The sequence below is a fragment of the Parasteatoda tepidariorum genome, chromosome 2 (genome assembly GCF_982258835.1).
Source record: "Parasteatoda tepidariorum strain Cologne lab strain chromosome 2, Ptep-v5.0, whole genome shotgun sequence".
Lineage (NCBI taxonomy): Eukaryota > Metazoa > Arthropoda > Arachnida > Araneae > Theridiidae > Parasteatoda > Parasteatoda tepidariorum.
The window spans coordinates 24145623-24160725 of record NC_141756.1 but is presented as its reverse complement, the minus strand read 5'-3'; the positions used below and the strand labels follow the sequence as shown (position 1 = coordinate 24160725).

Here is a 15103-nt window from a genome sequence, read left to right as displayed (position 1 = left end):
TTTTTTTTAATTTTCATTTGTTGCAAGATATTTTGCATAAGAACATGTATCCAAGTTAAACTGTTCCCGTACCCCTGGGGGTACGTATACCACACTTTGGGAAACACTGCCCTATAGAACATCCACACTAAGGCATTCATTTCAATAATTCAGTGAAACAAAAATTACTTTACACTGATAATAAAAAGTGTATATTGCATCATAATGTAGAAAACGGTAGGAAGTACCACGTGAATTCCTGAATTTAAAAGGATGCACTCACATTAATTATAATTTTTTGCTTTCAAAACGTTCAAAATAAATTTATTAATTTTCCTTTTCTTACTTGAAAATTTTATTGGCTCTTTCTGTGAAATGCTAGTCTCTTTGAGTGGTTTATTTTTGAATTAAAACAGATGTTTAATATTATATTTTAAAGGGTACTTTTACTTGGTTCCTTTTAAAGTAAAAATTTTCTTTGTTAAAATTGGTATAGTATCTTTCAGCTATGAATAAATATTTACAGAATTTTTAAGAACACAGGATATTTACGTCTATTTTCACCTAGAAAAAAAGGACTATTATATCCAGCAATGACTGAAAAATCATTTGCCTAAAATGAAAATGAATGAAATTTCTGAATGAGTGATAGAAATTGTAAAATCACAGTTGCACAGAAAACTTTTCTTGACGGAAAATAGAAAAATGTTTGACAAAATGCTCTGAGTTTAAACAGATATAAAAGCTCATAGTCAAGAGTTCATTTTAAGTTATGGATAACTATATAACAAAAATCATAAAAATAATGTGTTTTAAGACAATTTACAACATTTTTAAAAGTAAGAATTGAAATCATGGGTGAAAGTTGTAAAATTTTTAAAGGAAAGAAATATTAAAATAATAAGATCAAAGCTTTTAAGTAAAAAAAGATGATTCATTAAACTTTTATCATTAGATCAAAAGATTAGTTTGCTGTTTGCTCTATTTTTTTTCCCATTTATTCAATTTTAGAATAAAAATTGTAATACTTATATACCCAATTTTTTTAAATTGCACAAAAAATTCAAAAAGAAAAACAAAACAAAACTATTATTCATTGTTGTTGTTTTAATAACAAGCTAGGCGAAAATGATTCAAATAAAACTCAACTGACAGATTTTTATATAATAAATAACTATTCCTTATATACTTTTATACTGTTCGTTCTCATTCAGTCTAAAGGTCTTTTCAATTTTTTCAAAAGACAAACTTTATTAATCTATTTATTGTACACTTTTGAATTACCCTTAACTACTTTTAAACACAGGCATCATTTAAAAAAGATGCTGTTTCACCTTTTTCATTCACTAACAATTTCGTAGTTATTTTTTCTCAATAAATCAATCAATGCGAAAACCTTAGGAAAAGAATAAGAAGTAAAATTTCAATAAGCTCAGAAGATGGATAATATTTAACAAAACAAACATAATTTAAAGCAAATTTAATTCCTACATTTTTTCTATATTTTTTTATTTTTTACCCTGAAACATCTGTTGAAAATAGACATTAATAGGCTTTATTAAAGCATATACATGCACAATATACTTACATTGATTTTTAGTTAAGAAAATAAACACTAGCTCTACAAGAGAGCTTTTCTAATGTGTCCACTATATGTCGTACTATGCATAAAAATCTATCATAATCATTCAACAGCTACAAATATCAGTTCTGGTGTTGCACGATTGCATGCAACTTAGATTTAGTTTGTGTTTGCAGATAAAAATAAACCAAGCAATAAAAATATGCAGGCCGAATCAAGTGAAACATTTTAAAAAAAAAATGATTTCCCCTGTGTTAATAGCTAATCTTTCATCTTCATAAATTAAATTTTCATTTCCTCTAAGTTGAATTTTTTAGTACATACATTATATTTACATACATAATTGATATATATGTAGTTAATCTATATCTACATACACAACATCTCCATACTTTAACACATTCTACGCAGATAAATTTTAATAATTTTTCAGTGTTGCAGATCAAATACAAAGATTCTGCTACTAGTGTTGGTGCAAGTTTGTAGGGGTTTTAAAGAATTATAAAAGCTTGTAATTAAAAAAAAAACATGCTAGAAGATACATGGTGTAAAGAAATATATTACGAAACCAACATAACATTTTTATCTATTAAGATTAATGATAAAAAAAAATGGGTGTATCATGGTATTAATAGTAATTATCATTCATAACAGTTGATAAGCAAAATAAAGACTTACTCAGATGCTGATTTAACACACTTATCTAATTCCATCACATGTTGTCCGATGAAATAAACCAGATTAGAAAAATATGGTGCAGCAGTTTTATCTCGGATAAATTTTAGCATGGCTTTATCATCCACTGAAAGAAAAAAAGACATAACTTAAAAACCCATCTACAGGGATAATTGAATGTATAGATATAGCTCAAAAATTTAAGCATTTTCAAAAGGTCTATGTATTTACCAAATTCAAGGTATCAAAATAGTTTTAAAATTTCCCTTTTTATACGGAAAAAGGTGCAAGTCAAAAGTGCTTTATGATATTACATACCTTTTACCTTTATATTACATACCTTTTAATACTTTTTGAGATTTCTCTATAAAGAACAAATTTTTCTCAGCTTCGCTGCTATTGTAGACCATATGCTGGCCGGTTATATTTTGCATTCTTTCTTTTTCAAATTTTGTATTGAAAACTTTTTCCCATTTTAAAAAGTTAGTAACTTCTAAAGTCAAGAAAAAAAATTAACAAAAGTTATAATCATGTGGGTGGTTTTATTTAGAAATTAGGGTTAGTGGAATTACTTTATAACAGTTGAACAAATATTACCACTATGTACTTCTTGTAGAATTTGTTAATGTTTGTTTAGACTTAAATACCAAACTGTTTTTTGAAACGCAGAATGTTTAGTTTATCAAAACATAAACAATACTTTAGTAATTGTAAAAAAAAACTGTTTCTAACATACCATAAATGTCTAAATTAATTTTTTTACACAATCATCAAGTTTACTTCTGCAGTTCTTAACTCTGGTGGTATAAAGAACATCTGTGGTACATGGTAAACTCAAAATCAATTATTTGAATATTAAAACTAAATATGGTAAACTCAAAATTAATTACTTAATTATTTTGACTTTGAATTTCATGATGGATAAAAAATATAAAGTCACCTAAAGTAACCATCCCTGGGAGGCCTCATAATTTTTATTGCCTTCTTTTCTAAAATTTAAATTAATGCGAATAAAAAACTTTCTGCAAACACAAAATCTAAATAAAAATACTTTCTTTGCGCATTGATTAACTCGTTCACTAGTTTCATCGTTAAGCACTTTTTAAAAACGCTACACACTCTGTGCACAAACATTACATTTAATGATGTTTCATTCATTACTATATTTCACTTTCTCATTTATCTTTTAAATATTACCTAAACCATTTATTTAGCATTTAATGTTTCACTTATATGTAGGTATACATAATGTGGTTTATGGTATTTCAAAATAAACAATTTTATAAAACATATACAGGTTAATGTTAAGAACAGCTAAAAAATTAAAAAATAAAATAAAAATACAATTCGATAACTTAATAAAGCATGTTGAGTTAATTCCTGGCAATTTTAAATATACATGTATTTTTAAACATACTTACCAGAATTAAAGAACAATTAAAAAAAAGAAATAATAATGACATAAAATTTGACTAGTTTAAACAATATTATACATCTATATAGCATTATATAACATGCGTTTAAGAATTCAAATAGCTATAAGTATACAATTTTACTTTTTCTTACCATTTCTATAAGCAAATAAAAAGCTTTTGAGCAGTATTGGATAGTTGTGATATGTCTTACCTTTGAACACATTTAAAGTTAATGTTCGTACAGCAATTCGCACCATACTTTCACTGTGTTTAAAAAATTTAATTGCTTCATTGTAGAGAGGAAAATCATTTGTGTGCTGTAAAGAAATAAATAATTATTTAATTACATAATAAAATATAAAGAATGATTTCACAAAACAAGAAAGGAAAATATTTTTAATATATTTATTTGTGAATCATTATGAGACAGTTGTAACATAGTTTATTCAAAAAATAACAACTTCATTAATATATAATTAATGAAATTAATAATCTAAATTAGATAAGACATTGGACATAACAGTTTTCCTACAACTAGAGCTGCAAACTTTTATAAGGAGACAACAATAAAATAACAATGAAGATGGCTTTACGATACATTCGATTACGATACTGTTTCTTTTTCCTGTCTTTAATAAATGTTTGAGATTGCTTATGAAAATAAGATTACTTCTTAGTGAAAATTCACAATAAAAGTTAACACTAACCAGACAATTACTCAAATTTTTTTTACTTACTTTCAGTAATAAATTACAGTTTTTATTTTAAAAATATTTAATTACATTATTAAAATTCATTCTTTAAATAAATATGAAAACAAAATGAAGTAAGTTGCAATTATTAATAGTAACTTTTTTCCATAACGTTTAAGTATTTTAAAAACAAAGAGGTCATCGAATACTTGATTGAGATCAAATACTTCATTAGAGAAATATTTATCACTATAAACAAACATAAAGACAATTAATATCCCTTTACCAATTTATATTTTTGCTTCCAACAAACAACTGGAAAGCATTAACATCACACATTAATAAGATACACACAAAAAGATATAATTTTAAAATTAATCATTGTGGAGCATTAGAATTCTATCAGAATGAAATACAGCAATTTATATGTCTTTCAAATCATGAAAAAATTATAATTCAAGGGATAGGTGCTTAGGCTAGAATGCAGGAAGATAATGGATGCAAGAGAATTTTTTGGTTCACACCCATAAAGAAAAAAATTAAAAGAAAACTCCATCAACTATGGATTGTTTGAATTGACGTGAATCTCAACATCTTGAAAGTTCAATATTTAAAAAAAATAAAAAGAAATAAAAAATAAAAACAATTGCATTAATTAGGAATGTCCAGAGAAAGCTACTGGATGAGAAAGATAGAGAGGCTAAGTCATTAACTTCCTTATCTTTCTCATTTATTCGATCCTGGTTTCCTTCCTCTCTTTCCAGGGATGAAGAAAGAAGGAAAAGAAAGTAATACTATCATAATACTGCCACTAGTTACATATACAATGCCAATAATTTTAAATAAAACAATAAAAAAATTCTATGAAAATTTTTTATTCAAAATATTACATTAACTTACTTCATTGTAGAAAAAGTGAATAGTATGAGTATTGAGCTTCAAGGACAATGTCTTCAAAAATGAAATGTAATAAGCCATTACCTATGAAAAGAAAATTGAAAAGATTTAAATAATATTCTAATTGGAAAAAAACAAACATCCAACCATCAATAAATACTAATTTAATAAACGAAATACTGCATTTTCAAACCAATGTTGGAATTCAAAAAATATAATATTGAGACCAAGCATGTAATGGCATAATCTATTTCACAAGATTATCATAAGATCATGAAATTACAAGCTTTAAGTCATTCACAACTAAATTGCGAACAAAACATAAAAGGAAAACTTACTTCTTCATCTGAGAAATCAAATTTATGGACAATTATGGAATTCACATGATTGTTTGACAATAGATAATCTGAAATTTTTAAAAAAGGAGGCTTTATAAAAAAACAATTCACAATTGTTTATACAGAACATTTTAGAAGAAAAAAAAGAAACATTACGCTTCCTATATATTATCACAATTTTTGAAAAATATTGTGTTTTAAAGGAGGTGGTTTTTATTTTTATTTTAACCGGTCTTTTATGATTGATTTTTTTAAAAAAAACTTTTCTCGGCCGGTTTAGAAACATTGCAAAGGCTCACAGCTAAAAAAATTTTACATTCTATAATGCAAAACATGATCCACACACACACAAAAAAAAAAGAGAAAAAGAGTTTAAACCATTAAAGTCAGGAGGGTTAAAATAACCAGATACAACATGTGATAAGGAAAATTTTAAGACAGAACAGATCCTTACAAAACTTTTTATTCAATTTAATATGTTTAACCTAGGGAGTGTGTTTAAAAACGGCCTTGTCAACATGCAATCATTCTAAAAATCTATCCACATAAAGCATTTTAGTAAAACGCTTAATCATTATTATTTTAAAACAAAGTGTTTTAGTTTAAAGCTCTTTAAATTTTGTTTCTATATACATACAAACATACACATTATACTTACATAGAGATGTTTCATTTCTAATGTTTTCAAACAAAATATTCAAAGTTTGCAATAATTGAACACAAACATAACGTCCACATTTCTGTTTCATTATCTTCAAAAAAAATGACAGCATATTCTTTTCCAGGAAAAAGCTAAATAATTATAAAATATAAAATCATCTTAGAGAATATATTTTTAAATTATAAAATACAATATTTGAATGACAATATACAATAATTCACAAAAAGTAATGAAAACATGGTTTATTTGAATTCGGCATTTTATCATTTCAAATGTTTTTAAAATGGCTAAAAAATTATTATGATTACAATTCAAAATTTTTTACTATTATAACATAAAACAATATTATAAAATAAAATAATATTGTAAAATAAATAATTCTCTAAAATTATTTTAACACAGAATTATCTTTAGATAAACCAATTCTACAATTGAGAGCAGAAATTATCAATTTTCTTAAAAAGCTATGATAAAATATGCAAAAAAGAAAATTAGCCGACAAAAATATATGTTTATTCAGAGAAAGTATGTTTTTGTGTCTAATTTTGTAACCTAAAATATTGCAAGCACTAATTAATTAGCATATTTGAGGTCACCCCCTCACTCAAACCATTAAGATTGAGTCATAGAACATTATCTTTTTATAAAAATGGTAAAAAAAAATTCCGTGATGGTGACAAATTTTCCGCAAATGGTGGTCGCACTTTCGTGCGTATTACACAGTCTACAGTTTTAAATAACACACCACTTAATAGTAAAGAATTTTATTGTTGCTTGTAATTATCGCATAATTATAGTTATATTCTATTCTTCCAAGGATGCCAACTACTCCACCAGGGTTCCCACTCAATTTCAGATAAAAAATTCCCTGACTTTTCCAGGTAAATTTCAATGAAAATCCATACCATATTTTATCTATACTACAAAATTTATCACTAGAAAATTTGGATTTTTTTATTTGTTATGCCAAGTTTTAGATTTTTTGTGTAAAATATATATCATTATATGAGGAAGGAAGCAATTCAGTACGTCTAAAATGTAAAATTTTTACAATAAATAATTGTAATAGATGTTAGAATTATTTAACTCGAATCTCAATGACTGAGTATTGCTATAGACAATTTTAAGACTGGTTTCTTTCCAGGAATAATGAAGGAATTTTCCAGGTTTTTGTAAGAAAATTGCAAATTTCCCTAACTATTCCCTGATTTTTAGAGTTGAAATAAAATTCCCTGACAATTCCAGGTTTTCCCTGACTCGTGGGAACCCTGTCCACTTTCTGTTAAAGATTTCATAGAGTGGTAGCATATTTAAAAAAAAATTTTTTTTTTAGTTGTTTCCTCCTCTGAATAAAGGAGTAAAATCGAACGCCAGCAATAACATGACAAACGATTTCTTAAATAAATATGTTGCCAAAAAAGGATTTTATATAGATACACTTTTATTTATCTACTCATTGAAAACAATTTTATAAAATTATGTTTCGGGAAACGATATATTTGAACATTATAAGTTTATTTGTTGGTCATACGTAGCAGCGAGCAAAATAACTTTAGATCATAATTTCTAAACTATGAATGATACATTAAAACATCAATTTTTTTAATCACCAGAAAAGTTATTCCCCACAAAGCAGAGCAAGTTGACATCTGTTTTTTAACTAATAACCACTATGTTACTTTTCTGGTAATACAAACATTGAAAAATACTTTAGAAATAATACTAACATTAGAAATAATACAAGCAAATACACACAAATAATACATTAGAAATTGTTTAAAAATGCTTACTCAAAAACAGTACTATCATTTTGATCTCCCCAAATAAGAATTTCAGCTATTGATCGCAGAGTTTCAACAAGCAAGCTCTTGTTTTGTTCATTCACAGTTTGATTTTTATATAGCACATGATAGAGGTACCTACAAAAAAAAAGACACAAAATAAAAAAATTCATAAATACAACATAAAACAAAGAAACAATTTTAGGATACTTAACACAATTCAACCGCTACCTTAATGGGTTATCAGCATGGTTATCTACCTTAATGGGTTATCAGTTACTTAGCAAGTGAGGTTATTACCATGAATTTTAACATCTTTAAAAAATATATTTGTAACAAGGTTCTTACAGTTATGAAAAAGAAAAATGTTTGTATCACAGATTTTTTTCTCCAGAAATTTTTTTTGTTGTTTTTGCCATTTCTGTAAACGTCTTAAAACTAAAGCATAAATTAAGGAAGTATAGTAAGCAAGAACTTGGAACATTGTTATAATAATCTTATAAGCATCAAAGTAATCATGATTATTTTAAAATTTAATGCCTTAAAAATTTTTGATACATGCTTTTTATAACGTTTATCATATACCGATGAATAAATTTGCCTAAAACAAAACATTTATACATTAATGTATTATCATTGGTCTGGTCTTACGACTTTATTATAATTAAACATTTATATAACGTTCTAATCTTATTTTTAAACTTTTTTTTTCTTATTTCTAATACATTATTGATAATCATTTTTGAAACTCATATTTTTATACTCTTATTTTATTTGAATAACTAGTTCAGGGGAAATTTGGTCTAAGTACACATACAAAGTAAAACACTCTTTTTAACGGTAATTTTTGTAATTAAATGGCAAAAAAAATAATATAGATAAGGACTCATAGTTGACAAAAAAAAAAAAAAAAAATCAGCATTTTTCAGATAAATCAGAACAGTATATAGATCCTGACCACTTTTAAAAATTTTAAACTAAAAAAGATATAATGTACCATTTAAATATAATTAATCCAAATTTTACAAAAAATATAACAAAATATACCTACTATTTTTAATTTCAGAATTACTTTGCTTAAAACAGAAAGTTTTTAGATTTTTTTTTATATAATTTTTTAATGAAATGTTGAAAAGTTTAATTAGTAAGTAACAGTTTAAAATCAATATAATCTAAAAATTTTCATAATATTTTTGCATTAAAAAATTAATCTGTATTAATTTGGTAATATTCCCTCTAACCAATATTTTATTAAAAATTCATAAGGAATTTCAAGACTTCTTTTATCAAACAATTAAGTAGTATTTCATTAACCTGTAAACCACATTTGAGTGAATATTCAACATTTTTACCCTTATAAATTTAATTTTGAAAAAAAATAATAAAATAATCAATCAGAAACCTCGTAAAAAATACCATGATTTAATGAAAATACTAAAAGGAGATTGCAAATTAAAAATACTTGCAAACAATGGAAAGATCCTCTACAATTAATCCAAATTTATTTTTATTTTTCTTCGATATCAGTTATTGTAAGGTATAAATATTTAAAGAGGCATAATCAAATGACATCATTCTAGCTTCTTTTATTATTTTTTTTATAGCATTGGTAATTCAATGTTATCCCTTACTTTTATTTATCTAAATTTATCTTCCTCTCGTCTCCTTAGGCGGTCAAACAAATTTCACCTTGTTTTGCAAACTAGAGTTTGAACTCAGATTATTTATTTAGCAATAAGGGATCTAATTTCTGGACATTCTTATAACTTTTCATAGTAATTAAACATTTTGACTAATGATAGTAAAAAAAGTCAAAATTTTTCAGAGACAATTGTTCTGTAGGAGAAAATATATAATCATTATATAATCATTGACAAAATTACATCACCATGTTATCCAACATTGGTTTCTGAGCCTTAAGAAGATGCAGTTGCAATAAAGTTATAGCATACATTGATATAAAATAGTGTAATAACTCATATCAGTATAGATAGCTTGTTTAATGGTTAGTGACTTGCTCATATATAAGAAATATGCATTATCAGTGTTTTCACTACAGCGCGAGAGTCTTACATATTTTTTTCTTTTCTCACATTAAAAAATTATTATCGTGAGAAATTCACGCATTCTATAAATTAATTTCAAAATTCACTAATTTCTCGCATTTTGGAAAAAGCTTCGAATTACGCCTCTTAGAATAAAATCCGTTTCACTTTCCTTCCTCGATCTTTCATCATTTTCAACATCTGCCCCGTAATCTAGCTTCCCTATTTACCAGTATTGTTCAGAACCTTTTCGAACAACAGAACACAACCACGGAACCCTTTTCAGAACACATTTCTCTGCAACCATGTACCATAGGTAAGGTTTCTTCATGTAAGACGTTCATATTTTTTATGCATTTATGTAAGATGGACAAATACCTTGTAAAGGCAAAATCTTCTATGATGATGTACCAAAAATATTCAATGCTTTAAAAAATAGAAGACGTTAAAATTGTATTATAAGTAATTATTGTATTATAAGTATAAATTGTATTATAAGAAATGATTTTTTTTCAAGAGTTTTTGTGTTTTTTTAGTTTTTAGAAATCTCACCCTGTTTTAGAGAAAGGGTGAGAAATTCTCACCCATTTTTTTTCCATGATGAAAACACTGATTATGCGATGTCTAAGATTAGTTATAATACAGAAATTATAATTACTTATAATAGATATAAATAATAAACCACTAGAAATAGATAAATAAACATGGTTAATTGTTTCTACCATTTTCGCCATTGTTTTTACTGGTAAAAACTAAATTTTTACCATGTCACTGCAAAAACTCAAACCTAGTTAACAGGAAGGAAAGAAATTTTCTGTGGCTAATATTCTCTCATAACAGTTGTTTTTTTTTTTGTTGTTGTTTGTTTGAAATTGCCCTCCCTACAAAAAAAATATAACTAAAAACTTATCTAACATTTCTCAAATAAAAAAGATATTTATAATTTTTTCTTCAGTTTTTAAAGGACTCGGTTTTCTTCATTTTTCAATCTCTGTGGAATAATCTCAGTGTTTTCACTACAGAGCGAGAAGCCGAGAATCTCACATATTTTTTTTCTTTTCTCGCAATAAAAAATGATAAACGTGAGAAGTTCGCGCACTCTATTAATCAATTTCAAAATGCGCGAATAATGGAAAAAATTTCGTCTTTTGCCAGTTTGAATAAAATTTGTTTCACTTTTCTTCCTTGATCTTTCATTATTTTGAGCATCGGTCCTTGTTATCTAGCTTCCCTATTTACCAGTATTGTTCAGAACCGGTGCGAACAACAGAACACCCCCCCTCGAACCACGGAACCCCTTTTAGAGCACATTTCTCTGCAACCACTTGTTCACCGTAGGTAAGGTTTCTTCATGTAAGACGTTTATATTTTTTGTGCATGAATGTAAGATGAACGAATACCTTGTTACGGCGACATCTTCTACTCCGTAGCGGACAAATGAAAAAAATTTCAGTATAAACGGTCAAAACGAAACAAATACGGATATTTTTCAACCAAATAAATATAATAGCTGTTGAAAAAGTAGATATAGAACATTTTCCACATGATGATGCAGCAAAAATATTCAATTAGAAGATGTTAAAAATGTATTATAATTAAAGAAATAATTTTTTATCCAAGTCTATTTTTTTTTTAATTTTTAGAAATCTCACTTAACTTTTTGAAATCTCAACCAGTTCTCTCCCATTTATTTTTTGTAATGAAAACACTGAATCTATTTGATGAATTTCATTTATTAAAAGGCAGTCTTGACAAACAATGTTAGTTAACATTGTTTCTTCTACAGAAGGTGCAGAAAAAAAAAAGCTTTCAACTTCTAATTACTTTTATCATTTTGTTTAATGAGCTTTTCATTCATGAATGGCTATCAAAAATTGTCCAAACACAAACATTTACATTTTGAAAAGTACAACTGAATTTGCAATTAACTCAAAAATGTCAGTAACTCTAATTGATAGGGATGGATTTTGAGATTTGTATACGAAATACCATTGATGTGGTTACCTGGAGATTGCGTGTGTCACTCACAAAACTAGATAAAATTGTGATGTGTAATTTTTTAATCAGTTTAAGAAATAGTAAAAAATATGGTAAATAATATGATAATATTAAAATATGGTAAATAAAAAAACGACGAAAAGGTTGACAAAAAAGTAATCAGCTGTAAATCGTAATCCCAATGGTAATTCGAAACTCATTTTACAGAGAATTGAAATGTGATTTTCATAACACATTAACATAATTAACAACGCTTACTTCACAAATCACCTTGAAACGTCTTTACTTATAGAGGCTTCAATAGCAGTAACACAAATAACAAAAAACAGAACTTTCTTTAAAGAAGCTGAATTTCTGGTTTTTCTTCAAAATGAACTCACCAGAGCAGAAATTTGAGAATTTTCTTTATTAAAAAAGAAAAACATTCGAATTCTGGTATTTAAATAAAATACAATTAATCCTGCTATTATTCTATGCAAAAAATAATAATAAAATTGAAGCCTTTAACTTTTAAATTCGACAAAAATTTTCAAAAGAGCTGCCGGAATTTCTACGATCCATTTTCGCTCAATCAGATTCATTCTGCATTCCTGTGGTTTAATAGTGCCGATAGTAGATTCATTCGATATTTTTTTTGTAATAAAATAGATCCTTCATAATTTTTTAATTCCATTATCCCGTTTCCCCACACATATACAACAAAATAAGATTCAAGGTTACTAGATCATGAAAACAATTAGAAAATTTAAAATGAAACTAATATTTGTGAAATTTAAGTTGCATAAGAAACCTTCATAATTTATTACGTCTAAATTAAAGGCTTACTTCAAGTGCTCTAATGAGTGAGGGTTCTTAGGTTTCCACATTCCGCCAGAAAACCAACCTTTACCACGAAACATAATTGCTAGAATACATTTAAAATATTAATAAATAATAAGTTAATTAAATTATACTCGAATATTCTGGCTAAATATAGATACAAAAATAAAAACACTTTCCTCATACATAAAACAACACAAAAAGTAAACAATCGATCACGATTACGGTTTACGAGTGAGAGAAAAAGGATGCAGAATCGTCATGTGCGTTCTAAAGTAAGCAGAAAAGTTGACTAATTGATTTAAGTCGCATTTTCACTGCATAAGATTCACACACCTCAAACCGCTACTAAGGGTGAATGAGATCCTTTTTCTCTAGAAAGAGATCGGGGGTGCGTGAATCACATTAAACTAAATCATTTCCTAAATTGAATTCATATCCAGGAAAATATTACTTTTTAAACTATTAGTTTCATTCGAAGTTATACATTTTTTTCATTAAAGGATCATTCTCCTTGATTATATTTCACGTACCTCTGATCACCCTAGAAAGAATATGAGAATCTGTGGAATAAACATAACCCTTATGAAAAAATCGAGGTATAAATGAGGTATAAACGAGGTATATTTTAAAGGTATAAAGGAGGTTGTTATTTAAATACGTCTTTAAGGTTGAAAAGGGCGCAAATTAATACCTCAAAATCAACCTCAAATATACCTTAAATATACCTCCAGAGGTATATATGTTTCAACCTGAGGTGTTTAATTTTACAACTGTGGAGAGGTAGATATTTACTACTTTAAAGTGTTTCATTTTCAACCTTAGGTTATTACTTATCAGCCTGAAGTATATTTTTTTTACACTTGTGGAAGTATTTATTCAACAACCCAAGGTGTGCCATTTTACACTTCAGGTTATTATAAATCAACTTCAGGTGTATTTTGTTCGACATCAGGTAATTGCTTTTCAACTTCAGGTATATAGTTTTATGCTTGTAGAGGTATATATTTATCAACCATTGGTGCGTCGATTTACACTTCTGGTTGTTATAAATCAACCTCAGGTGCATTTTGTTCTACCTCAGGTAATTATTTTTCAATCTCAGGTATCAAATTTTATGCTTGTAGAGGCTTATATTTATCAACCTGTGGTGTGCCTTTTTTCACTTCTGGTTGATAAAAATCAAACTCAAAATGTATTTTGTTCTACCTCAGGTAATTATTTTTCAGCCTCAGGTATCTAATTTTATGCTTGTAGAGGTATATATTTTTCTACCTAAGGTGTGCCATTTTGCACTTCTGGTTGTTATAAATCAACCTGAAGTGTATTTTCAACACTTGGAAAGGTTATTTTTTATTAGCGCCATGTGTTCCATGCTCTACATTAAGTTATTATTTCGTAACCTCAAGTATATATTTTTGTATTTTTAGAAGTATTAATTTATCAATCAAAGATGCTACATTTTACACTTCAGGCTTATGTAGCTCAATCTATACTGCTTTATTTTTAGCACTTACGAAGGTAAGGTGTTATACGGACCACCTAGTTTATTAATTTTTAGACTCACTATATAAAAAATATATTATATATTAAGATATTATATATATTATATGAATAATAATGTATATCATTACATTTTTTTCACTAGTATAAATCATTTATCAACCTGAAATTTTTAATATTAAACCTTCGGCAGTAATTGCTTCTTTTGTTAAGCTATAAAAGAAAGTTTCAAACGCGTAATTCTTCTATAAAATTAATAGATTGAATTAAATCATCTTAAAATAACATTTTTCGAAATTCTACAGTTAGTAAAAATTATTTATGGGAACTCATGCTCGTATTTTTAGAAGATAGTTGTCTAAGGGGCTTGAATTTTTAAAGCTATAAGACTACAAATTTAAATAATTAGTCAACTGAAATTCAAATTACTTTTATTTAAAGCTAAAATTTCATTTTTTTACAAACCAACAAAATTATTTTAAATACTGTTTCCGTCTACCTGTTGAAACTTGTAATTATTGGAACCTAAAAGAAAAGAAAAATGAATTAGTAAGAAAGTCATATTTATAATAATAGTGCAGGTTTTAAAATATTAAAATATTAGAAATTGTTTTTTTTATGATTTAAATTAACTGGATGAAATTAATTTTCTTTTTCAGATAAATATAGTATTACTCTGCTGCCATTTCTATTCAATCCTAGTAGCTAAAAAGCATGA

The 15103-nt window shown here is 26.5% G+C and overlaps 1 protein-coding gene across 2 annotated transcripts in view; it reads right to left on the bottom strand.

Annotated features, from left to right (window-relative positions):
* ema (C-type lectin domain containing ema) overlaps positions 1-13156 on the bottom strand; it is a 45057-nt gene extending 31901 nt beyond the window's left edge. Inside the window, exons 1-8 of one of the 2 annotated variants that reach the window (XM_043046956.3) lie at positions 12889-13156; positions 8030-8158; positions 6237-6370; positions 5579-5646; positions 5244-5324; positions 3863-3968; positions 2577-2729; positions 2240-2363 (exon numbers count right to left, since the gene is read on the bottom strand). In XM_043046956.3, coding sequence (XP_042902890.2) covers positions 2240-2363; positions 2577-2729; positions 3863-3968; positions 5244-5324; positions 5579-5646; positions 6237-6370; positions 8030-8158; positions 12889-12962 — 869 coding nt within the window. In that variant the 5' untranslated portion in view covers positions 12963-13156. The remainder of the gene's footprint in view (positions 1-2239; positions 2364-2576; positions 2730-3862; positions 3969-5243; positions 5325-5578; positions 5647-6236; positions 6371-8029; positions 8159-12888) is intronic. The other variant, XM_043046957.3, reaches the window with a different exon arrangement.
* Between the last annotated feature and the right edge of the window lie 1947 nt (positions 13157-15103).